This window comes from Carassius auratus, chromosome 12 (assembly GCF_003368295.1).
Source record: "Carassius auratus strain Wakin chromosome 12, ASM336829v1, whole genome shotgun sequence".
Lineage (NCBI taxonomy): Eukaryota > Metazoa > Chordata > Actinopteri > Cypriniformes > Cyprinidae > Carassius > Carassius auratus.
The window spans coordinates 16,430,148-16,457,765 of NC_039254.1; the positions used below are offsets into that span (position 1 = coordinate 16,430,148).

The window sequence follows — 27,618 nt, forward strand, 5'->3', positions numbered from 1 at the left end:
TGCTTTAACGGTTAAAGTCTGGTGGATTCTGATTGGCTGTCAGTGTTTTATCGTTCAACTGGAGAAAATAAATGCTTCCAAAGACTTAGTTCCTCTGTCATTCCATACAATAATAATTCAGTCTTTATCGATTTATTGTACTTTGTGTGAAAAAAAAAATCCATAATAGTTTGAAAGTAACCACGTATGGCTCCATACTCCTGTTTAACCTCTCCATGATCTAATTAACTCCTGATGGATAAAATTAAGTCCTGTCATTTATGCAATTTCTCACATGTCTGCACCAGGCATTGAAAATCCCTTTCCCCTGTTGTCAGGAGCAGCACAAGCACAAACAAGGCATCGGTTTCTACCCTTGCCTCCAATGTAGAAGATGTAGAAGAGGTGTAAGAAACATTACATTACAGAATCAGTAGAGGTTTATCGTTTATCGATGACACATCCAGCCTGGGTGGAGGTTGATTTGTTTTAATGATACTATTTACAAAAGAGTGTTTTTCTTTTTCTTTTTTTTTTCTGCAAATGATTTAACATTTGAAACAGTCTGAATTACAATGAAACCTGTCTCAAACAGCTATGAAGAGAAAGACACACACACACACACAAAAAGACAACTGTGATTGTATGAAACAGAAAAAGGACAGGGCCACAACAATAATGTTGAGTTGCATAGCAAGTAGATTCTCAAAGGGGCGACAATGCGGAATACGAACACTAATATGGGGTCACACCGACAAAGTGAAAGAAAAACAAATGCCTTATTAACATGAGTTTCAATAAAACTGCATAACCTGAGAAGAGCAGGTGTGTGAAACATCTGGCTCCTTTCAGAAGGAATACAAAGTACAATCTCAACAGATGATGTAGAATGAGCCTGGAACACATGAGGGATGAAGTGTGAGAGCTCAACTAATGTGCACTAAAAGGCTTGGAATTTCTCCATTAACATTGAGATACATAATGCCATGAACTTCAGCATAGCCACACTCCATACGCTGCTGGAAAATTATTAAAAAGACAGAAAAAGGGAGGGTCGAGAAAGAGAGCAAGATATTGACGCCCTGTGAAGTGCTTTTTAACTGAGGAGATCTCTGCTTGGTACATGACCGAGAATAACGCAGACAAGTATTTTTGTCACTTCACAACACAAGCATACATATACAAGTCAGCAGAGAGGCACCCTTTGGTCAAGCCCTCTTTAGTCTGCTACACAGTGCACTACATAGTGTTCACCTGACAGGTTAGAATACCACACTAAGTCCCAGTGATATATTTAGCTGACTATGAAAACATTTATGGAAACAACTTTCATACATCAGAGTTTTAGAAGACAGGTTTAGCTTTCTATGTTCGGTAATATTCACTAAAAACTGTGAAAATAATTTGGTGATGTTTGAATATCAAACAGCAGAAGTCCTGACAGATTTTTTTTATTTGTTTTGTTTTGATTAGTATGAGTTTTCTTCTCAATTAATGCCATAGGAGGTGTGGTTTTAAGGTGGTTAATCAGTTCATCATCACGGCGAGGAAGTGTCGCTCTCTGACTCCGCCCTGCAGTGGGCGTCGGCTCTGGGGCATGTAGAAAAGCTCGGTTGACTCTTGTCTGTCTCGGGCTCCACTATTGGGTCCTCAGGTAAAGGAAAACTCCTGGGTTCCCAGGGCTGGACCGTCTGTCAGGGTTAAATAAAAGTAAAGAAATTAAATGGTGTAGAGGTATGTATCTTCCTATTTCCACATAAACATAACATAACGACATAAATCGCACTATTTACGTGTAGTTGGACGCTTGAACATTTTGAGTTTTCTCGCTTCATTCGCGCGTGAAACTCACTTCACAACAGATGCGAATTCTTGTCATAGGAGGAGCTTCTGCCAGTTGAGTTCACGCAAGATTGTGATTTCAACCACCATTTATTCTAATAATTTTCTAAATATTACTGTTATCGAGTCATGAAATGTAGTTTTAAAAGTATTTCAGACGAGAAAGTAGTTTTTTTAAACTCAAATATGCTGTTTTTTTTTTTTTTTTAATAAAAACAGTGCCCATTTAAAAATGCGTTTTGCCGATTTCGGAGACGATCAGCTCCACGCGATCAACGGGAGCTCAGTGATCATGTTACCAATGATAGCAGTCTCGACTCGGCTAGTAATTCTGACATCTGCTGCTGGCTCTGATGTCTCTTTTGTGGTTAAACATAAAATTTAATTCCTCCGTTGTTGTTTCGGATTTTGCCTCAGCTTGCTATATCGTAATCACGTCACTACTAGAGCAAGCTCCTGATTGGTTAACGTGGTGCGATTTTTCACCATAGTTCGAATATTTCAACTTGCGCGATACACGCTAATTGCCCAATTAGTGCCGTGTCAGCCGCATCACGTCATTCATGAGAATTGCGCCGCAGGATTTCTATTCGCGTCTGTGCATTGTCTTAATATGTAAATCACTCGTGCTTAACACTTTATTCGCGTCTGATGTGAAAGCACCATAACAACAAAAAAGCGATGACATTTTCATATTAATATCATAACATAAAATATACCACTTTTATTATTACAAAGTTTCTTCAGTATTGCTAATAATAACTTCTATTAATTATTTAGCACCAAAAACATTTGATAATAATTGAGCAGTAGTAAATCAGCATATTAGAATGATTTCTAACGGATCATGTGACACTGAAGACTGGAGTAATGATGCTAATAATTCAGCTTTGATCACAGGAATTTAAGATATTAAAACAGAGAAAAGTCATTTTAAATTGTAATAGTATTTATATAATTTACAGAACTATTTAAATAATAAAAATAATACATTTTTGCCAAATTTTTAAAAGACTAAACAATAGTTTATTTTACTAATTTGTTTTGTTATATAAAAACAATGCTTACAAATCTTACTAAATTAAATAATTGTCTTTTACACTGTTCCTGTAAAGCCAAACAAGTACAAAAAATAGTGTATTAAGTTGAAAGTCTTATTTTTCACACCTACAATTAAATGTTAACCAAAGGTAAAAATGTTCACTTAATCGTTTAAGCTGCAACAGAAACACTTTTCCAGAAATACCAGCGCTTACAATAGAATAATTTGCTTACATTTCAGATTGGTCTTTAGAAAGCAGAATGTAAAATAGAAGTTTACATTTTTCTACGGAGAGAATGAGCAAGATGATCATTAAACTGGCGTGAGAAAGCGTGTATGTTACCGTCTCCTCAAGGGTGCAGTCTGAAGTGGAGCCGCATGTGTCTTCGCTGTACAGCAGTCTGGTGTGAGGTGTGTGTGCGTCACGGGAGCACGGTGTGTCGGGGCTGGGTGGGCTCAGGGGTGACGGCACCGGCCCGTAGTCCTGCAGGAAGTGAAAGTGACTTGTGTCTGGAGATGAGGGCTGAGGCGTTGAAGGGTTTGTTCCCACTATCGATGGTGTCGTTCGCCCGTCCAGGGATTTATAGGACCTGTGGAGCAACATGGTTAATTATAAACTCACAAAACAGGTAAAACGTTGTCTGGTAAGATCAAGTAGGGCAGGGACCTGCTGCCTCTCCTCTTGGCAGGTGCGAGAGCGGTCCATCTCCAGCGAGAGCGCTCCTGATCCTCTAACAGCTGGTGGAGTTTAGTGAACGCGCCATCTGAAAGGTCCTCCACCTACACGGATCAATCATTGGGGTCACATCACTAATGAGGATCGACAAGAGGTTGCATTGGAATATATTGGAGGATAAAACAGATGGCTGTTATACCGGAATGTTATTGTCTTCCTCTGCCAGTGGTTTGGCTAAAACGTCCACTTCCCTCCATCTGAACAACAGAGAAATAAGATGTGAGTAGAGCAGATGTTTGAAATGGAACAGTTTATTAAACATTTAGACAAAATAAAAATGTTTGCATGTGTGTTTTTTGTTCAGTATCATATCTGAAACATCAGGATTTTATGATCATAAAGTGAGAATATGGAGCTCAAACTTGAGAAGGAAAACACCTGAAGAGTGATGTTTTTAGAACTATACTGAAAGGCCTTTTACTTGCTATGGAAGTCTAAACTAACAATCAGAAAGCATGTAGCAGATTGTGTTTTTCAGAGTGTTTTGATCGTGTTAATCATTTTAGGGCTTATAAATTTGCGTATCAAATAGAGTCAGTTATCATGGATTTGAATAAAGAGTGGACTAAGAGGACACACCTGGGAGTGAGAATCTCCTTGTACTGAAGCTTCTCCACTCGGGTGGTGGCGGCCGCTGACATTGGAATGACGATGTTGTTGATATCAAACGGACTCTCGCCTCTTCTTCTCCGAATGGGCTGTTTAAAACATGAATGAAAAGTGAACACATGAGCTGCATTTAAAATCCTGACAAGAGCACCGTATTCTGACTTTGAATGTACAATGCTGCTGACATTTGTTTAAATATGGCATTTAACAATCCCCATTAGGACATATTATGATTCCTGTTCTTTCACCCTTAAATGTAAGCCCTGTGTGTTAAGTACCATTTAAGACTGCACTAAGATTTATTTTGGCATGTTTTTGCCAATATTAAATAGTATACTGTTGAGTGGCTAGGAAGCAAAGTGGAGGGGGAAGGGGGATGTGGCTGTCCCACAAGCTGGGATTCAAACTCGAGTCATTTAAAGTTTAACTGTGCCACATGTTCAGAACGCTTTTGGCTCAGGCCAAAACTATTGAAAATAATGACCGTACCATGCTGTTTCCCAGAGGAGTGCTGCTCTCGACCGGGAGGGAGAGCTGTCTGGTCAATGGACTGGTGTTAGAGGAGTGAAGGCTGGACAGAGACGCACAGGGACTTGGACATGCATCCATCACCACTTTTGGTGCTATATGAGAAAAGAAAAAAAAAATATATATATATACACACACACACAAACATTTAAGACACCCATATGGCTTACTGACCATTTCATTTCAAATTAAATGAAGTTTTGGTCTCACTGAGCTGTTTGGTACTTTTCCAATTAGAGACGATATTTCAATCAATTCACGAATCAGAATACTACAGTATTTTATCAATAAAATGTTCTGAACAAAAGTAATTTTACACTATTTACTTGTGTCTTTTTTAGGGCAGCTTTTTGGTGGAACTGAATTTTTTGTTTGCGTCACTGAATCACTATTTCTTTGTTTAGAACTATAAAACTGCTTTGAAATAAACTTTATTGTATAAAGGGCTATAGAAATACAAGTGACTTGAATAGCAAAGGTGGCACAAGAGCTGCATCCGACATGGCATAATGGTATGAGATTAATATCATTTTAAATAGCCTACATAAAGTTAATAAATTATAAAGACAAAAAAACAAGAGCTCATTACAGGATAGGGCTGCAATATTTTGTCAAAGAAATGAATGCCAATTATTCCCCTTGATGTAATATTGCTTCTTATAATACAATATCTAAATGCCATAAGACTTTTTATGTTCAACCATGACAGTCATGACTGGTTTAGTTTAATTGTGCATGGACATTATTTATCCTGGTCTCTTGCATTCATTTTATATGTCTTTTTTGCCCCAAGCACTCATTAATATCTGACCCTGGGTCTACAGAAACGTGAGTTTATGACTGCATGCTTTATTCTATGCTGCTGTCAGTAACTGTGCATAGCTGAAATAACCTAAAGTATTCATTAGACAGGCCGTATAAGACATATCCAGGGTATTCAGAGTCATGTCTGTATGGAAAGCATTGCACTCACAGTCTGCTCTGTCCAGTGAATGCTCTCTGACCCTCTTCCTGCTGTGACTCCGGACCAGGACACGATCCGGCCTGCAGGGTGTGAGTGTGTCCAGCTTTGGGACACATGAGATGTTGTCCACCTGCAGCCTGTGCAGCCTCTGTGACCTGCTCTTGTGACGGGCCAACCCTGACAGAGAGAAAGAATGAATAATGAATGACTTCAGTCGCTCCGTCACAGTCAGTGGCTGTGAGTAGAAATGTGTGTGTACTCACGGACTGCAGCCGCATGCGAGTGTGACAGTCTGAATTTGTGTTTGGAGAGGGAGGAGGAGGATGGAGTGATGGAGAGCTTGTTTTTGAGAGAGGTCTTCTTCAGCGGTTTGATCCTGTCAAACGGACGAGTCTGCCAATGAGATCTCAAGACCTTCTTCAACTGTAAGCTGAGAGCCACATCTGACAGACAAACCAGAGGAAAGAAGAGAAAATTTATAATACAGAAACATTATATTTAATTAAATTTTAACAAATCTAGGACAGGAACAACTAATAAAAAAAATGATACAATATTTTATATATATTAATTAATTGTTATATATATATATATATATATATATATATATATATATATATATATATATATATATATATATATATATATATATATATATATATATATATAAAGTAAAAAAATATATGTAATTATTTTCAAAATATGTGTGTATTTATTTATATATACACATAATAAATATACACAGTTAACATACATATATTTCGTAAACAAAAACTTTTATTTTGGATGTGATTATTCATGATTAATCGTTTTGACAGCACATATGTTATAAAAGGTCAATATCAAAGGTCACGTTAACTGAGCAGAGTGCAAGATCATCCGCTCCAGAACAAAAATACAATTGTCGCAAGTCTCTTGCAATGCCTTTGATTATGCACACATGCACTGCTGCTTCACTTTATCTGAAGTGTCAACAGTGATCTATCCAGCCACATTAAAGAGTACGCTATTAATTACCATTATAACACAGCTCAGCCTATGATTGTGATTTATTGGATGGGAGGCGCACTATATGTACGGTTCATTCATCAACTGAAAACAGCATCGATTGGAATTTAAGAATCTATATTGGTTCATAAAAATGAGAATCTATTCAAATCGAGAAATCTTGGCATATTTAGTTGTTTTTAGTGGCCTCCGCTGTCACTGCGGGGTGTGTGTTGAACATGAAAATTGATGGAACAGTCTCTGTTCATCTGTACTCATCATTAATAAATAAATGCATACGCCTATATGCTCATCCTGTAGGTTCATTATTAAAAATGAAAATGTGAACAAGAATATATATATCTTAAAAATCTTATTCTTTCTTTAATATATATTTTTTTCCACATTTCTCTCCATTTCTTCATCTCTTTTCAGCCAATGGGTTTGGCAAACAAGAACAAAATGATTGTGAGAAGAAAACCTGTGGAAGTATTGACCTCAGCATTGCTATTCTGAGCGCCATATTGTAGTGTGTATAAAACAAGACGAGACCACAACTATGCACTAATGATCAAGAAGGGCCTGCCAATGACCTACAAAACAAGGAAATGGGTTCATGGTTCACTCCGCCATCAGTTCCTCAATATTACTCTCCTTCTGCCGTTTCTATTATTCCTTTCTGTTATTTTCTTTGCCCAACATCTCTTTTTATCAGTTATCTCTCTCTCTCTCTCTCCTGCACCTACTCCAGGGTCACATCTGTGTGTTCGAGATTTTGTTACCAGCACAACCATTGGACCACTGCTCACTCGAGCACAGAGAACGTACATATCACTTATCCAAACCTCTTCCAGAGACCTTGGCATTGTTGTATAATATCAGTTTATGATTTTTCTAATTTACATTAGATGTTAGGTAACTGATTTCAGTTGCATATTTAATGCATAATAAGGTTCTTCACCTTACTTGTTTCCGAGTTGCAAGTGTTTATCTTCTCAGATAATGTAGTTATGACAAAGCAACACCAAACATAATCGCTTGCATTTTATGCATCTTAATCACTTTACTCCTATTTCATTTATGGTATTCACTTAGTGGCTGTTGATTACTCTTGTCTATCTTTTGTTAATAAAATCTATTTTATTAAACTTGTGTCGTCCAAATTCGCTAAATCTTAAAGCATTTTAAGTAGAAAAAAAACACTTCACATTGTGGTCACATCACCACCTCGGGTGTGCATTATTTTCGAAAGAACTCAACGGCCCGTCGTCAATCATTCCTTACATATATTTAGTTTATTTAAAAACTAAGCTAACCGAATAAAGCGACTTTGAGGGGTTCAATCCATCCATATATATATATATATATATATATATATATATATATATATATATATATATATATATATATATATATATATATATACAGTATTGTTCAAAATAATAGCAGTACAATGTGACTAACCAGAATAATCAAGGTTTTTCGTATATTTTTTTATTTCTACGTGGCAAACAAGTTACCAGTAGGTTCAGTAGATTCTCAGAAAACAAATGAGACCCAGCATTCATGATATGCACGCTCTTAAGGCTGTGCAATTGGGCAATTAGTTGAAAGGGGTGTGTTCAAAAAAATAGCAGTGTGGCATTCAATCACTGAGGTCATCAATTTTGTGAAGAAACAGCTGTGAATCAGGTGGCCCCTATTTAAGGATGAAGCCAACACTTGTTGAACATGCAACTGAAAGCTGAGGAAAATGGGTCGTTCAAGACATTGTTCAGAAGAACAGCGTACTTTGATTAAAAAGTTGATTAGAGAGGGGAAAACCTATAAAGAGGTGCAAAAAATTATAGGCTGTTCAGCTAAAATGATCTCCAATGCCTTAAAATGGAGAGCAAAACCAGAGAGACGTGGAAGAAAACGGAAGACAACCATCAAAATGGATAGAAGAATAACCAGAATGGCAAAGGCTCAGCCAATGATCACCTCCAGGATGATCAAAGACAGTCTGGAGTTACCTGTAAGTACTGTGACAGTTAGAAGACGTCTGTGTGAAGCTAATCTATTTTCAAGAATCCCCCGCAAAGTCCCTCTGTTAAAAAAAAGGCATGTGCAGAAGAGGTTACAATTTGCCAAAGAACACATCAACTGGCCTAAAGAGAAATGGAGGAACATTTTGTGGACTGATGAGAGTAAAATTGTTCTTTTTGGGTCCAAGGGCCACAGGCAGTTTGTGAGACGACTCCCAAACTCTGAATTCAAGCCACAGTACACAGTGAAGACAGTGAAGCATGGAGGTGCAAGCATCATGATATGGGCATGTTTCTCCTACTATGGTGTTGGGCCTATTTATCGCATACCAGGGATCATGGATCAGTTTGCATATGTTAAAATACTTGAAGAGGTCATGTTGCCCTATGCTGAAGAGGACATGCCCTTGAAATGGTTGTTTCAACAAGACAATGACCCAAAACACACTAGTAAACGGGCAAAGTCTTGGTTCCAAACCAACACAATTAATGTTATGGAGTGGCCAGCCCAATCTCCAGACCTTAATCCAATTGAGAACTTGTGGGGTGATATCAAAAATGCGGTTTCTGAAGCAAAACCAAGAAATGTGAATGAATTGTGGAATGTTGTTAAAGAATCATGGAGTGGAATAACAGCTGAGAGGTGCCACAAGTTGGTTGACTCCATGCCACACAGATGTCAAGCAGTTTTAAAAAACTGTGGTCATACAACTAAATATTAGTTTAGTGATTCACAGGATTGCTAAATCCCAGAAAAAAAAAATGTTTGTACAAAATAGTTTTGAGTTTGTACAGTCAAAGGTAGACACTGCTATTTTTTTGAACACACCCCTTTCAACTAATTGCCCAATTGCACAGCCTTAAGAGCGTGCATATCATGAATGCTGGGTCTTGTTTGTTTTCTGACAATCTACTGAACCTACTGGTAACTTGTTTGCCACGTAGCAATAAAAAATATACTAAAAACCTTGATTATTCTGGTTAGTCACATTGTACTGCTATTATTTTGAACAATACTGTATATAAAATAAAAATTAAAACATGCATATGTATACACAATCATTTTATATAATAAAACCACTTTATTTAAAGTGATATCGTCATACTGCATACATAAAATCACACTGTATATTTGAAGAAAAATCTACTGTGAAAATAGTTGTTAGCTCTAATTGCATCTGACTGTGCACCTCACCCGATTGCATGGAAAGAACCGGGTGGATGCTGCGGTCTTGATGTGCGACTCTCTCCAGCAGAGGGCGATTAAACGGTAAGTCTGGTTTGGAGAGGGGAGGAGCACCGCCACACATGACACACGAGCCGTTGACCTCACACACACATGGAGGTGAGAAAGACACTCTCTGAAACTGATAAAGAAATGACGCTCACTTCAGATACACTTCAAAAGCAGCCAGAAATCTGCTCCTTCAATGTTGATACATTCATACCAACAAACTCCAGATAAACGCACCTTGCCGTTGAGATTGTGGACAGTGTTTGGGTGGATAAGACGTCGTCTCCTGCAGGTCAACAGTGGCCGTGTACGTGCAGATGTACAGCTGCTGTCTGGACTTGACAAGCATGTGTCAGACACTTCTGCCACACTACTGAAATGAGAAGAAGAGGAAACAACATAAAATTCAGTTTTAGCCAGGCTTATGAATAATATGATTCCATGGTGATATAAGACACCACTGCATTCACACCGAGTTCATTTTACAAGAATGGCCTGTTAACTGTATTTTATACTTCACTGATAATGTTTGATTATGTTAACTTATATGTTAATAGCTCTAAAATTTTGAACTCTCAAAGTGCATTAGATAGAATAATTTAACTCTAAAATGTATCAAAGTTTATTTTATTTTTTTCAATTCTTCATTTGCCTTTTTAAAAAAAATACTTCAATAAATATTGTATCGTGGACTTCATATCACAACATTATCATATCGTTACCGTACATACCTATTATGTACTGTAATTAGGGCTGGGTGATTTTACAAAAAATGCAAATCTCAATTTTTCCAGAATGTTTGACCGATTCTCAATTCTATTTATTTATTTGTAACTAGTCAACTTAATGTAACTAAAACATGTTTAAAGTTACTTTTTCTTTATTAACCCTTTAGTTAAAGAAAATTCTATTCCAAGTGCAGCAAACATTAAGTTTTTTAACATAACCTACATTTTAAACAAATCACTTGTTAAATATCTTTTCAGAAAAGATGCAAAAGCTACAACTTCATATTGTCCAAACGTGTCTTATACATATTATGTGTTCAGAAATAATACAAGGAAAATTATTTGAGAAAATCTCAAGTCAAGGTAATTTAAATTCAAAATGACTGAAGGTATAACAGCAGGTAGACTTTTATTTGGCACAATATATAGCTAATTATATTTACTTAAACAGTACATTCCACTTGCATTAAAAAAGTTCTTTGTGCATTTTTCTTTTTTACTACTTGTTACTTTGCACTTTTTGTGTTTATTTACTATTTATTCAGTTTTTTTTAAGGTATCTAATATTTTGATACTTCATTTCCATGATATAAATATAAAAAAAATTGCAAAATTAACTACTAAAATAGTCCGAACCTAATGGAGATGTCAATCTCAGATGTGTCCGCCAAGCGAGACTGGGATTCTGTGAAATTCTGGAATGTTTTTGAGGTTGGGACATTTTCTTTAGTCTCCGTCATATTTACGGTTTTCTGGCAAGAATGGGCGGAGTCTCCCAGCTCCACAGGACCCTGCAGAAAGCATGCAAAAAAAATTATAAAACACCTTTATACGCAGCCAAATTACATTAAACCAATTCCCAATTTCAAACATTTCTGAACCTGGATGCTGTTTTTGTCTTATAACACGTCAAGCGTCTGCTAACCTTGCTGGAGCGGAGCTGGCGGGAGATGTCGACCTGCTGTCGGATGCGGTACTCCAGGTCTGAAATCTGAGCCTGCAGCCAAGTCCAGTGACTGATGATTGTGGCTCTTTCCCTGGCAAACCGCCCTTCTGCTCTCCTCCATCTGAAACAGAAAAGTGAACAATCCGGTTAAACACTTTTAAACAAGCTGGACATTTAAGTGTTTCGCTAACTAGGAGAGTCATTAGAGGGTTAGCTGTGAGAACAGTTAAACAAACAGGAAACCCTCAGGCTTGTTCTGTCTGACTTTTCCAGCCCTGATGGTCAAGATTAAAGAAGAAATCAGTCATCTAGATTGCAATGATGATGATGTTTAATACATAGAGGGCACCGCTAAACACATTCAGTACAGAACCCCATCTTGACTCGTCATCTACAGACTCCACAATATTAATCATCTCTTTAAATAAAGTCAAAGAGTCCCACAGAATGACACTTGTCGGCATGAATTTAAACAACTTCCTTTGCAACTCAGAGATGATAGGAAATATAAATGTGTCTAGAGGTGGGTGATATGACCAAAATACGACTGAATAATAGTCTATAGCCTAGTCTACTGTATCATCTACAAATCAACATCTATTTAGATAATTATTCAACAAGTAGTGGGATGAAGTACAGTTAGTTGGTCACATAACATTTGTGTAAAGAAAAGCCGGTTGTTATCACAGAATAACCCCCAACAGGGTGATCAGGATCAGTAATCTTGTATCACCCTGAAGGGGGTTATTCTGTGATAAAAACCATCTGGATGTACATTATCCAGCTTATTACAGGGCTACTTGCCACATAAGTAAATAATTAGACACAAAATATTGATTGGAGTTAAAATATTTGAACGCAAAACTTCCGTGAACGAGCAAGCGGCAAGTTCAAACTAGATGGACATTTAAGGGAAATGGTGCAGTCAAACCACTTATTACACAACATTTCACCACATAAATAATTAAAGCATTAAAAGATTTAAGATAAAAATGTTTTAAATTCTTACCGGTTCGTTAGTTATCTTATAATCCATCACAGTGTACAAAACAATCATACCAAAATGGCAGCAGCTGCGTTTGTATGAAACGAGAGAGCGAGTTCACAATACCAGCATGACATAGTTAAATAACTGTACATTTTGAGTTTTAATATTTTATTAGCTAAACAAACGCACAGCTTCCGCCAAGAAAAACTGTTCCTAGCAAGAGTACAGCGCCGTCTTCAGTTACCCGGATGAGCCTGTGTTATCAGCTTTTACCGGTTGTTACTGAGGGATAACATACCTCGGAATGTTGCGAATGACCAATCAGAATCAAGTATTCCACAGCCGTGTAATCATTTCTGATAACGGTTGATTAACTGTGTGTCACCACTTCCATGAAGTATAATTTCAAAAGCCAGGCCTCAAAGGTCCTGCTCCAAATAAAGCGAACAATTTATTTATTATTAATTAATTAATTTATTTATTTCAAGAACATTGCAAAGGTTGCGATATGACATCACACTCCGCGGTATATTTAAAAAAAGAAAACAAACGCATAAATAGAACTAATGAGGATAATAAATCCAAAATGTAAACATATACAATATACTTGCATGTTGTTACATTACATATAGTTTTTTTTTTTTGGTCATGTATCTTCACACCATACGAATTCGCAGGTCAGAGTTCATGAGAACTGTTCTTATGAATGTGATATTCTTCGTATGAGGTTGCATTTGTGAATGCGTATGAATAAGAAGTCAGTGGTGTACGAAGTGTAGAGTGGCCATTCACAGACCTTTTATCACTGACTATATTCACTATATAACAACTGCTTGAAGTCACAGTTCACCCAAAAATGAAAACAAGCCCCAAGTGTTTCCAAACACTGATAGAAAACAGCTGATGATAGCCATTGACTTCCATAGTATTTTTTTCCCCCAGACTATGATAATCAATGGCTCCTGCCAATTGTTTGGTAACCAACAATCTTCTTTTGTTTTCAACAGATGAAAGGAACTCATACAGGTTTGAGGGGGAGTAAGTGATAGAATAGACATTTCTGGATGAACTTTCCCTTTAATTGTTATCATTCGTCCATCTTCTCTTCCATTCGCGTGTGTTTTGAGTCGTCCTCCCTCACTGCGCCTGCTGTGAAGTGAATCATCTCGTAATTGTGTTTCATAAATCACATTGGGCTGATGGAGGGAGTACAAAGACAGAATCGTTTAGCATGAATGTTCTGCTGCCTTTGTTCTTTGGTTACAGACTGTGAGAAGGAGGGACTGGAGGAACCAAAAACACAGATAAATACCAGCTGACTGACACGCTGGCTTAGCAAACTGTTTTATATGGAGCCCTGTCTGTTATTTTTCACTCACATAAATCAAGGGTTACACTGTGTTTTAGGTTAAGGAGAAAATGAAAGCATTATAACTGGGACAGTTGAACTTCTACATTATGATAGTGTGTCTACTAAGCCGTCCTCCTGTCTACTGCCTGCATAAGCAGATAGCTTCCAAGGCAGCATGCTAACTGAAAAAATAAAATAAAATAAAATAAAATGAAGAAAAAAAAATGTACGCTTAAATGTACAATTTGAACTAGGTGTGCGATATATGTGAACGTAGACCACAAAAGTGTCATAAGTTTCAATTTTTCAAAATTGAGATTTATACATCACCTGAAAGCTGAATAAATAAGCTTTCCATTGATGTATTGTTTGTTAGGATTGGATAATTTTAACTAAGATATAGGTATATGCTGGTATCTAATGTTCCTGTTGTGATTAATTGCTCATGCTTTTACCACGGTAAACGGTATTATCACGGTATTGAAATTTAGTTTTTAAAAATACAGTATAATGCTCATAATACAGTATAACAGATTAAAAAACTTTTACAATACTTTTTAATATTTAAATACAATAAAGCAATACAGAAAACTATATAAAGTTAAAAGTTTTGCACCGATTAAAGTGCAAAAGAACTATAAAGACCCATAGGTATCACTTTACAATAAGATCTCTTTAGTTCACCATTAACATTCACAATGAGCAATAGCTACATTTTCTGCAGAAGTTATTAATCTCTGTTAAAAAATACAAGTTTTAGTTCATATTTGCTCATTAAACAACACAGTTGCAACTTTAGATTTTATCAACGTGTTATTAAATATGGGATTAATGAATGTTCAGAAGATTTTTCATTGGCAGTTTATGTTAACTAATGAATTAACTAATGTTAAAAAGGAAGCCATAATGTAAAATGTAAATTAACAATAAAAAAAATCAACAATTTCTATATCATGTTGTAGTCCAGATTAAAATAGCCTATTAAGACTGTGATGAACATCCTAGCAAATACACAAATCAGATTGGCTATTTAAAATGATTAAATATGTTTTAGAAAGTAGGGCAGCTGGTTTATTTGTGGTGTTTCAAGAGTAAGGACTGCATTTTCTGCAGTTTAGCACCATCTGCTGTCAGAGAGTGAATGCACACTTTTAGAAAAATGCTTTTTAAAAGGTAAAAATCTATTTAAACTTTTTGGAAAATGTTAAATTCCATCAGTGTGAACTGACCACCAAACAGAATATGAAGAATATCAAAAACTTTAGGATTCAGCTGTCCACAGTAGTCCTTAAGATACCAGCACAATAACACACTCTGCAAATTATCGTTATCGATAAAATCCAAGAAATAAGAGAGACATTATTTTTTGTCAATATCACACAACCCTATTTGGACCAACTATTTTCCCAAAGTTTCATGGTGCAATGTTTGGAAAAAATTAAGGCAAAAATATTTGAAATGGCAATAGTTAATATAAATAAATCTATTTTTATTTTACAATGACATGTTACAATATTAATCATTCTTATTTTGCTTTTATTTAGCAATTTTTAATAATAATCAGTATTATTATGTAGTTACTTCATTGAATTAAATTAATTATTATTATTAGGTTTACAATACATTTTAAATAATCATCGGGGGGAAAAAAAGTTGTCAAATTTTTTTTCTTGTAATTTACATTTTGTATTTTTCTGTATTTGGGGATTTTCTTCTCTAACAGACCAAACTGTAATTGTACATTTCTAGTGCCAGGGGGAAATATAAGAATCCACGCAAATTAAATGCATATTATCTGTGGGGGTCGAAAGCACAGCTGTAATTCTTGAGTCATGATGTAAAAAGCGCATGCAAGGAAGAGAGCAAGAATTGAACAGATGGATGGAGAGAAAGAGAGAGGGGATGAATAGAGAATTATGTGAGGTGGTTAGGCTTGGCAGAGAAATGCAGAGGAATTATGGGGGAAAGACGGTGAAAAGGGGTGGAGGAATGCATGGCGAAAAGAAAGAGAACGTCTGAGAAAGTGAAAGAGAGGAAAAGGTTACGTAACACGAGTGGGCTCAGCTCAGACAGAGAGAATGGGAGGAGAAAGAACATAAGAGGACAATGGTGAAGAAAGACTCCAATACGAGAGAGAGACAGAAGTGACAGAGGAGACAAAAGAACAGGGTGAAAAGGAAAATCCTGAAAGTCTTGACAACATAAGTGTTTATGATGGTTTCCAAACATCTAGGGGCACTACCCAAATACATCAGCTTTTGTCAAAGGCCAACAGCAGATTTGGAGATTTTATGAATGACTATTTTTATATATGTAAACACAATAGAAATGAATGCACAGTTTATGGATGAAGGACTGAATCTGGCTAGTTTTTCTCAAACTCAAACAAATACACTGATACTTGTCTTTATCAGATATAAAAAGGCACTTCCTGATTGTTGTTTTCTGACATACATGTGTGAATCTTTTATCATAAATGAAATGTATGCATTACAGTGTTTTAAGTATGAAAATGTCATTAATAACCTGTATGACCTCCTTCTGTGGAACACGAAAAGGAACAAAAAAACATATATATGGTAACCAAACAGTTTTGGGGACCACTGACTTCCATTGTATGGAAAACAAACACTGACATATTTCTTCAAGTAACATCTTTTATGTTCCCCAGAAGAAAGAAAAGGTCAAAGGTTTTGCTTTACGCAAAAAATATAATTTCTTATTTCTTTCTTTTAGATTTTGAACTGAAATGTGACCTGGAGATATTTTCGTGAGATTTACCCACACTATTATCTGCACCAGCCAATAACCGTTCCACAATATGTCAACATACTCATAAAAGGAAACTAAACAACTTTTGTTTTCAATTTCTGGCAACTTTTTGAGCACAGACCATTAAAACCCCCATCTCTTTAAAGCAATCCAGCAGTCACTCCAGCTCTCAGTGGATTAAAGTGGTCTTTAATTGCAGTAGAAGTAAATCTTCCATTTACATTGCAGCTGTGTTCCATTAAAAGCTTCCAATAATGAGTGAGGGTGTTTGGGATCAATGTCCTGGGATGCACAAAGTTTAAATTCATCTTGATTTAACTGCAGTCAGAGGTCAACAAGCAGCAGTTCCTCATTCTCTAATTTCTCAACCATCACAGCGTGATGTCATAAACATGCCAAGAGAGATTAGTCAGAGAGGAACCGGGCTGAAAAATCATAATCATGCTTCTCATCATCAGCGTTCGGCCAGCAAACACACACCCAGAATATATTCAAGCATGTGACGGTGGCGTTTAGAGAAACTGGAGCATGTTTCAGTGAGCTCAAAAATGATATCGAAAAACTGCATTCACGGATGCCAGATTATTTAGGTCAAAGGTGCAAAGACAAGTGAGCAAGCTGCTAAATGGCTCCTTTGAAAAAAGCGTGCATTTATAATTCAAGCTCAAATCTTTCCAGCCACTTGTCTCCGTAAATATTAAATCAGATCAGCTATGTTAAAATTTTCATCTAAATGCTCATTGGGCTAAAATCCAAAGCAACAGGATTTTAGCACCTGAATATTTGAATATATAATGCACAGGGGGTCTGAAATGCATGTGCTTCTGTTTAGCAGAGCTCACAACGCTGCTTCTCTGTCCTGTATACACACAAACAGGAAGTAGGAACAAAAATGAAACAGCGAACTGTGAAACTGCTTAAAAAGAACTGTTTTTTAATCCATCACCTGTGGTTTACTTTGATTTTAATACCAACCAAAACATCAGGGTTCTCGGTTTCACCCTCTTTATTTTCACCTACAGTGAATCAGACTCTCCCTAAGGGGCCAAACAGGAAATTTAACCCTGCTTAAGTTTTCAAATAAGGAGGAGGACAGCTGAAATGACTTTAGACTAGACTGCGTTATGAAAACAAGATCTATGATCTCACTGTACAAACAAGGTCAGACTGGAAATTAACAGTGACTCTCTCTACAAGGATCAGGGCATGAACACACAGGCCTACAGTCACAAACATGCTCCCACACTCCCTTGGGGCTCCTGTGAAGCAGGCCACATAATGTGCCTGCTTCACCATAATAATGCTGCACAAAGCTTTAATGAGACTAAATCAAAAAAAATCCAACCAAGATGATGGATACTGCAAGAAAATGTTCATTACAAATCCAATTTATTCACCTAAAACCAATTAATAAATGGTTCAATCTAAATAATTTCGCCATTAATAACATGCTAACACCAAACACAACCAAAACCAGTTGACCACAGTCTCCCGTGCACTGTATTTTATGCCTAAACTGTTTCAAATCAGTAACTTATGAGCTTCTATTTGTAGGTTGTAGAACAGTTTTTGCTCTCTCCTCACATGTAGTACACATGCACCTCGTGCATGACAGAGTGTTCTAAAAGTGTTCCAAAAATGCTGTGCTCAAGTTAAAAAAATTTAACTTTTAAACAAATTTGCACATGACGCAGAATTCTAAAAACATGGCGCACAAATAAAAAGTAGTTCAAAAGTACTACTTTTCTACACCTGTGTTCAATAGATTATTATGAAATAGAATATGTAGAGTGAGACTCGGCTCACTGGATTTTTGAGATTCGGGGGCTAAAGTTAGATAATGATAATGAACTCACTGGACAGGGTTTGAGGGGACTCTCCACCAAACAACAGAGAGCAGACTTTTTTTTTTTTTGAAAACAACTTACAGTTTAATATGACGCTGCTCAAGATCCGCCCTGGCCAGCTCCTCCTCCTCGATGTCACTCTCTCCTCCAGAGCTACTCTCAGTGGCGTCCGAGTCAAATTGAGCCTCCGTCGCTCGCAAATACGTGGTGCCGCTCAGATGCAGTTGCTCCAGTTCCGAAGCCACCCTACCACCCTTCAAAAACCGACTCAGATTATGTGCGTGGGTGTCCATGGAAGCGCGAGTGCCTCTCCAAGCACCTTGGTCCGCCCTGCAGCTAGATGTCGGGGTCAAAGTGTGGTCCAGAAATCCAGAGAGTTGCTGTTTGAAATGGCGTTGCACCTGTTTGGCCTGCACCACCTGCAGCCGCTTGCGAAGACGTAGCAGGCGGCCTTCGATGTCCACTTGCCTGTGTTGGCTCAGCTGAGCCCGATCCTGGAGCAGAGCCTCCATGTTGGGAGTCGAAAGCGATAGGTCATCATTGACTGGAGAAGAGTTTAGGGACAAGGGACATTCAACGATATTGTTACTGTTTGTTTCAACAACAGGACTCTCTGGTTCTGCTTTAACCTCTGTACTTTCAGACAAAGCCGTGGGCTCCTTATGTGATGACAAGCCTTGAACACTCGGTGTCAAATTCTGTTGTGGCTTCATGTCTCCGTTCTGTCCAGAGTTTGCAAAGGTACCAACAGAGTTGGAGGATACAGATAACAACGCTTCCTCTTTGGTGGAAGGCTGGTTACTGTCTCCATTCACTGTGGCCACGCTGCCTTTCTCAGCCACGGCTGCACTAGGTACAGCCACTTTCTTGGAGAGTCCGTTTACAGGCACCATGGTACTTCCACCGTTGACGAGGCTCTTCAACTGACCTGCGGTTAGCTCAAGTGTGTGCCGCTTGCGCAGCAGAAAGTCACCGCCTGCAGCAGCGCTTGGGAATATGGAGCCACTCAGCAGGCCGTGGCTCTTCAGCACCGACTGCTTGATGAGGACACTTTGCAGCTTCAGCGACTCCTTGACTTTGGTGGACGAGGGCAGTGGTTTGGCATCAGAGCACAAGTACGGTGCCAGCTTGCCCAGAGATGGGGCATTAGACAGTGGTTCCTGCTCAAGACCCTTGACGCTGTGGTAAAGTGCGAAGCTCTGTCCGTCGTCGGCGTTGATGTGACACTTGCCGTTGGTGTGGCTACTGGCAGAGTCCGAGACCGAGTCGGAGATGAGGATGTTGCTGGCGTTGCTGTTGTTCTCTGTGCTGTCGGGGGACAGGGTGGATGAGGGAGAGGCAAGTTTGAAGCGGATGTGGCGGGCTTCGGCTGGGGCGTCAGTCAAAGCGGGCGCCATTGCAGCCATGCAGGGCCGAGGAATGGGCACGGCAGCCTGCACCTCCAAACCTTCACTCCAGCCCACCCACACAGCCTGGCTACAAAGGAAAAAAGAGATTTAGGAGACACTGCTGGAGAAACAAGCAGTTTAAAAAAGTTCTTAATTTCTAATATTTGCACCAATATTTGCCAATGTCAGATAAGCAGTATGCAACCCATTGCTCTTGTGTAATCCTCACATGTATGATTAAAAAGTATACTCAATGGGTGGAGCTTGATTTTATCCTTTTTTACACATGAATTGTGTGAGGATACTTTTATTTGAACTTTTTTATCTTAAATGTTTTCTTACAAGACCCAGAGTTTCAGCAAACTCGTTCTGTGGCTCAAATCTGGAAAATAAACCAAATACCTTAAACATAACTGCAATCTCTGTCCGATATTTCTTCTCCAAAATTCAAGCCAGCTGGCCTTCAACAACCACCCACCCTATTTATTAAACTTTAATAATAACCGGCTGGTAAGACAAGCTATTAAGTCCACTTACTGTCTTATAATGAAAATTACTATTGCACTTGTGTAAACTGTCTATTTATGGCTGAAACAGGATATTCAATGGGTGGGGCTTTTTTATTCATTTTTCCACATCAATTGTTTAAGAAGTGTTCTTATCTTCAAGGTTTTATTACAACAGCCCAATCTGAGCTTCACAAAAAAATACCTGAAACACAACTGCAATCTCTGTCTGATAATCCTTCTCCAAATTCAAGGCAGCAGGCCTCTAATAAGATTAGTTTTTGGCATCACGAATATTGTTTTGGGAGGAAAAAAATCTTTGGAATAGCATGCAATGTTGAATCATTCACACCAAAACCAGGAACATACGTTAAAAATATAAAGAGGTCAACAGTGATAGCAGAAATTGTGAATTTTATTTTAGTCTCAATACACAGAGCATGTACCAGCAGGAATCTGTGTTATCAGCACTTCATAGACATTAAATTATCTTCCCTGATGCTCTTCCCCTCAAAGTAAAAAGGGAATAAAAACTCACTGACCTCAACTGAGCGGCGGGGACCATTACATAGTCATTAGTAGGGGAAAAAGACCTACTCTATTCAAGCTTATGTAAGAGCAAGCCTCCTCATTGTCCCCTCCTCCTCAGCAGACCATCTGTGTCAACGGAATTAGGGATATATGCCTTTAGGCCTCAACAGATAAGAGACTATCTCTTCATAGAGATGGTTCAACTCTTGAATTACCATGTACCGTCCATACCTCATCTAAAAACACAAACAACTGTAGAGTATTCCACTAATAAAAAAACATGTCAGTGTGGCTAATTCGTAATTAGCGCCATTGCATTATCAAAGGACATATAATGATAAACTGACAGAAGAGATATTTTATTTTACTGACGATATATTACTTGCGTTAAGTTTTTTGTTTAAAGCTAGCTTTTATCCTTCACGACTCTAGCAATAGTTTGCTAACGGCTGTAAATTCAGTAGTTATTTTACACAATTTTGTCTTTGTAAAACGCCCCAAGCACTTCCTGAAAACAGTTTACTAATAAATATATTATTATTAGTAGTAGTATTAGTAACTCGACTGACCACGTGACAGGAAGCGGACTGGTCACGTGATGTCAACATGGTGGAGCCCATGAGGGCGCGACCCGCTCCATCTAGAAAACAACCGCTTTTTCTAAAACCGACAATTACATTTCAATTAAACAGTAAAACTGGGACATGTTAATTAGCAACTTATTAGTGGAATCTTTAATTTGAGATGGTCTAACCAAATGCGGTGTTTGTACTCTGTGAGTTATCGATTTTAAGATCATAACTAGGTTAATATGTACAAGTAGTAAACATGAGAAACTCGGTTAATGTTTAACAAAGAACGAAAGAATGAAGCGTTAAGAACTCAAGTTTTAGTATGTTTACGCTAATAATAATTAAAATAGCGCGTTTTCTACGTATGACTGCGATAACAAACAAACTCCTACAGTACACACAATACAGGAAATACCGGTATAATACACACTGCAGATCAACAATAGGTAATATATTAAATTAACGTCAAGATCGTTTATAAAATCTCACACACGAATGCCTAGCTAACGAACAAGTGCAACGGTCCGCTTTAGTAGTACTTTAACGTTATATTCTGAACAAACCACATGAACATTCACACCACTTCCGTGTATAAATTAAATGCACCTAGATGACGTTTTTAATGCATTGCTAACTTTGATGTCTCAACCCTAATACTACAGTAAATATGAACATTAACGTTACACACGTTTAGTATGATCTCAAATGGTTTTGCATGCGTTACGCAAATCATTTTAACCACCAATTTGAACGAGAACCGGCTTCAAACTGATAAATTAGTATAAGGTGTACGATCAAAAACAATTAACACACAATTAACACACATATATATATATATACATATATATATATATATATATATATATATAGGTCTGTTATGGTTAAAACCATAGACTGTATAACAACAGTTAAAACGAGGGGGGATCTAAGGCGCGCTTTTGAGTTTATTGCATGAGAAATACTAGATAAATAATCTGTTTTAAGGCGATCGTACAAGCCTTTGAACCCCGATTACTAAACCTACACATTAAATTATTGTAAATGCAACAGTTGATGGTAAAATGAGTTAAACTGGAAGCGTAGACAGGTTTGCATGATTATGTTTATGTAACACAAGTGTCTGCCTGCTCGTCCACTAACAAAGAAAAGGAGGAACCTACCACGTGACGGGCGCGCGATCCGAGGGAATTCGGCAACTATTCCACCGAGCTTTGGCTTCAACAGCACAATAATGTCACCAAAGCACGAAATAAGCCGTTTGGTAAAGCAACCCCGCCGCTTGTGCCATATCCGTGTCCGCTTCAGGAACCCTTTTCGTTATCGGCTCCGGAATCACGAAATGGGCGACACTAGACAACACCTTGCTGTCCCCTTCAGTGGATTATTGATAGAAAATGTATATCTTTCTTTATATTATGAATCGATGTTTTGTCTCAGGTTCGAGTTATTTTCATATACGCCTTTATTTACAGATTGGAGGTGGCATGGACCACCGGTTTCGAGATTATTTTCTCATCGTTGCAGGGAGAAACGCACGAAAGATGGCGCCTCGTTCGTCTCCCTTGGATTTGAGTCTCTGACAAATACAGCTGCAGCGCGAGCAGCGAGAAGCCTGCCTGTAGGCGGGAGACATGCTCACGCGCGCCGCTAGAGTGAGCGAGAGAGCGCGGAGCGGCGCTTCACTGACTGGCCTCTAGAGGGAGACTGTGAACGCACTGAAATGTTTAGGGAAAATCGTGGTACCAGAAGTAAAATATTCGAATACATTTTAATTTACAAATAAATTAATGATTCAGATATTATTAAAATTATCTTCCGTTTCATATAAATAATAACCACTCTAATTATGGTCATTATTCTAGGTTAATATAAAAAATTTCTGTCTGTCTGTTTCTATCTATCTATCTATCTATCTATCTATCTATCTATCTATCTATCTATCTATCTATCTATCTATCTATCTATCTATCTATCTATCTATCTATCTATCTATCTATCTGTTTCTATCCGTCTGTCTGTCTATCTGTCTGTTTCCATCTATCTATCTATATAGATAGATGTTGATCATTTTATTTTATTTTGTAGTTTGATGTAAAAGTGTGCCATCTGGTGTTTGATTGGAGTCTTTCCTTTATGTCTTATGTCATGACGAGGTCAGTCATGGGGATAGTGCATGAATAAAAATGTTATATTTCACCATCCTGTTAACAAAATTACAAAAATGTAAGACTAGAGAGGATATGAAAATTGTATGGAATATGTTTTACGCACACACACACTTTTAAATGGATAGGAATTAATAAACATTAGTTTTAAATCCACCCATTTTTCATGAATGAATATTTATTTACAACAGACATGCTAGATCTTGATTTACATTATTGTGAAATAGAAACATTGCTGATATCTTGTATTATTAATACCCAAATTTATGCAATATGTACCTTTCAAGAAGGAACATTCCATTCTGTTCTAATTTTGCCAAAGTCACCTTTCCTATGTGACTCCTGCCCTCTCGGACACTTTCTGCAGCCTGTTTCTCCTCCCTCTCTTCCTCCTCCTTCCCACACAGCCTGGGAAGTAATCCTATATATATTAGTTGTTCACCGTGTACTTCCTTAAAGGCTCTTCTCAGCTCTCTGACATTGTGTGACACAAAGAAAGAAAAATGCCTGAAGAAGTTCCTGCTCAGTGCAAGGCTCCCAAAGATGAGCTGGACAAATGGTGAGTCAAAGCTTAATAAGGATATACATTAATGCAACACTGAATTTTGAAATTTTGCCTATTAAAAACTGTTACATGCTTTGTAGCTCAGCATTTATTTTTGTTCATACACCAATATCATGAAACCTCCCTGAATATAGGTTATCTGTAGTGGTCTGTGAATTACATTTTTTGAAAAGACTATTAAATGTGTGTTGGATTCAGTATTGAGCACATGGTGCCGGAGGGTACTAGGTTTTGAAAGTGATGATGCAAGTGAAAAATTACCCATGTTAGCCATCGTGTTACTAAGTTAAAGCATGCTGCTGTAACACACGTTCCCCTTGTGCTTGCATCTGATGTCAACAGAGCTTTGGAGATGCATATTCCAATAGTTTCAGTCTTTTTTCAGCACTGGATGCTTTCACGAACAAATTAAGCTTTAATTATTAAAAAAGCAGAGTGCTTTCTTATAGGTCAAAAGGTCATAGGTCAATGCACTCACACAATGACACAATAATGTGAACTTTACGGTGTGTTGCACAAGTTGTACCATTCACAAGAGAAGCGCTGTCTACTTTATGACTATCTCTCAACTGATTTACTCGCATGCATGCGTTGTAAATTGGGGTCATCATCTGTGGTGCATGGCTTCTAGGTTGGTTGGTTGGTTACAGATAAAATGGAGCATTTGTCAGAAACAGAGCATTGCATTATGTAATAAATTAATTATATAATCATTCAGACTTCATCTGAGATTACAAAATTAAATGAAACAAATGCTTGAGTCTTTGGAGTATGAATATGCATGAATCCATACATGCCAAAATGCAATTAGAAACATGTCTCATGTTTTTATGCAACATTCAGAGCAATATGCCAAATTTAGCATGAACTTTAGTAATGTATTTGTGTGATGTAAATATAGCCTGGTTTCAAATAGGCTCACACATGGAATGGTGAGGGAGTGGAGGTTTGCTCACAGCTCACATTACATTGCCTGTATTGCAATGTCTGCATTATTTATGAAGGTAATAGTCACCGTCACGTGCAGATCTGGTCTAGACTTTGAAAGCATCTAGTGTTTAAGAATTATATATTATCTTGTCTATTCGATTTTAACCTAATGATAGACTTCTAACTAGCGATCTGTGAAGAAAATGTCCATGTCCATTTTTTTCAAGAATAGTTTTTTTCAAAGATATTTCACAAAAAAATAAACATTTGTTTGAAACGTACTACCCCTAAGGCCATCCAAGACGTAGATGAGTTTGTTTCTTTATCAGATGTAGCATTACATGACGTTCACCAGTGGATCCTGAATGGGTGCCGTCAGAATGAGAGTACAAACAGCTGATAAGAACATCACAATTTTCCACACCACTCCAGTCTGAAATACAAGTTATATATCCATATTGCTTTCTCCAGTGTAAAAGTCGTCTTGTTTGAATCAGGAGAGAAATGTGCACAGATTGAGCACCGTTTACAAGCGAGAAAAGTTCTAAACAAATATGTTGGTGGATTTCGATGTGAGAAGAGAACAGGAGATGGACTTTTCCGATGTAAGAAGTGTTATTATGGATTCAATTAGGCCAGAAGTGATGGTTAATCTGACATTCTCTCTGACGGCACCCATTCACTGAATTGATCCATTGGTGAGCAAGAGATGTACAACTACATTTCTCCAAATCTGTTCCCATGAAGAAACATACACATCTATTTTTGCATGGTCTGATATATATATATATATATATATATATATATATTTTTTTTTTTTTTCGTACAACAAAATATAGTTTAAAATAGCTTTAGTTTGCTTATAAAATAAGTATATAATGTCGGCTAGCCATATCTTAAAAATAAAAATAAAAAAAGCATGACACTGAAGACTCTTTCATGTGATGATGTAACAACACCCTCTGACTCCAAGGAATGTGACTTTGATCCTGACATGAGATCAGTTTCCAAAACATCAATGCACAAACACATTGCACAGCAAAATCATCTTCTCATGGGTGCAGACTATTTGACTGTTCACTGAACAGACTGTATATGTGTCCAGTGTTCAGGGGAAGGGTGCAGAGGGCTGTAAGGAGCTGCTGGAAGCTTTTGAGGCCTGTGTGAAGGGGGCCACGGCAGCCTCTTGAGGGGTCATGCATTTACACGTGAGTATCAAATACTGTTATACCCAATATATTTTTAATTGTATTATGTTTTTATTATTATTATTATTGTGGCTTTTCTGAAATTATGAAATGTATCTGCAGTTTGGTGTAGCACAGTTTATGAAGGGTTTCCTTACTGTGAAGTGACCGTGTGTATATTTCTCTTCTGCCTGGATGAATGCATTGATTTGTTGATTCTGATTTTGTCTGATTTTCCTCTGCTATTTTTAACTTAGGTCCATCCTTTCTGGGTCCTCCAATGTCTTCGCATTCCCTCACATTGCACTGGACCGAACCATTCTAAAGACAGTGAAGGGGATGCAAGTGCTGGAAAGCAGTGGAAATGTTTATTTTGATCCTGGGAAGTCTTGTTGGTGTCCCTCATGTTTTCAATTATATCGGTTACTGGGGAAAAAAGAAGAACCCAGTTTTATTATTGTTTTCCAGATTTCACACTGTAAAAAACAGTGCATTTCAATTGATTTTGAATAAAATACTATAATTGTTTCCTTATTTTTGCATTACTACACACAGGCTGACAGATTTTAACACATCATAAACCATGAAAAGGTTAAGAGGCAGCCTGCATAACTGTGAACACTTAATAACTGAGACTAAATAGCTTCTTAACAGGATTGATCTACCTTTATTTGCAGTGGTCTGTAGACAGAGGCCGAGCACCTGACTATCAGCACCATCTACTGAAGAAAATCTGACGGTGTTGACAAAACCACTCTCATACTTTTCATCACATATCAATCATGCTCTAGTCATGTTAGTTTATAGTATACTGCTAGCGAGGACCTGTGAAAGGTTAAAAAAAATAGCAATTTGTGTGAAGGGGTTCACATATCATGGTTGTGACAAAATATAAGCACAATGATGTAAAAAAAAAAATATTTGCAATTTGTATGAATGTATTCACATATGGTTGTGACAAAATATAAGCACGATTACACAAAATAATAATTATTAGTAGTAGCAGCATAAAAGAAAAGAAAAACGATTAGCATAAAATAATAAAAACTCATTTGAGCCTGTGTGAACTTGTTGAACTCAAGTACTCATACTAAAACTTAGTGTAACTCATCAAGTCTTACAATTTTGATATTGTTTGATTTTATTATTATTATTATTAATATTAAACATTTTCAGTTTTTATGTTGAGGTTGA

General features: G+C 37.4%; 1 protein-coding gene and 1 long non-coding RNA gene across 2 annotated transcripts; one reads left to right on the forward strand and one right to left on the reverse strand.

Annotated features, from left to right (window-relative positions):
• Positions 1–452: 452 nt before the first annotated feature.
• LOC113111980 (KAT8 regulatory NSL complex subunit 1-like) lies at positions 453–23,222 on the reverse strand. Its single transcript, XM_026277288.1, has 14 exons — positions 22,738–23,222; positions 18,662–20,056; positions 11,602–11,743; positions 11,313–11,467; positions 10,186–10,321; positions 9,910–10,081; positions 5,964–6,143; positions 5,710–5,877; positions 4,698–4,831; positions 4,179–4,297; positions 3,739–3,796; positions 3,531–3,643; positions 3,207–3,453; positions 453–1,670 (listed from the first exon to the last, which is right to left on the reverse strand). Exons 2-14 carry the CDS (start codon positions 19,984–19,986, stop codon positions 1,518–1,520), a joined length of 3,102 nt encoding a protein of 1,033 aa, XP_026133073.1. The 5' UTR covers positions 19,987–20,056; positions 22,738–23,222; the 3' UTR covers positions 453–1,517.
• Positions 23,223–24,131: 909 nt separating this feature from the next.
• LOC113111981 (uncharacterized) lies at positions 24,132–26,954 on the forward strand. Its single transcript, XR_003293380.1, has 3 exons — positions 24,132–24,301; positions 26,343–26,445; positions 26,682–26,954. It is a non-coding gene; the product is annotated as an uncharacterized LOC113111981 (long non-coding RNA).
• The last annotated feature ends 664 nt before the right edge of the window (positions 26,955–27,618 follow it).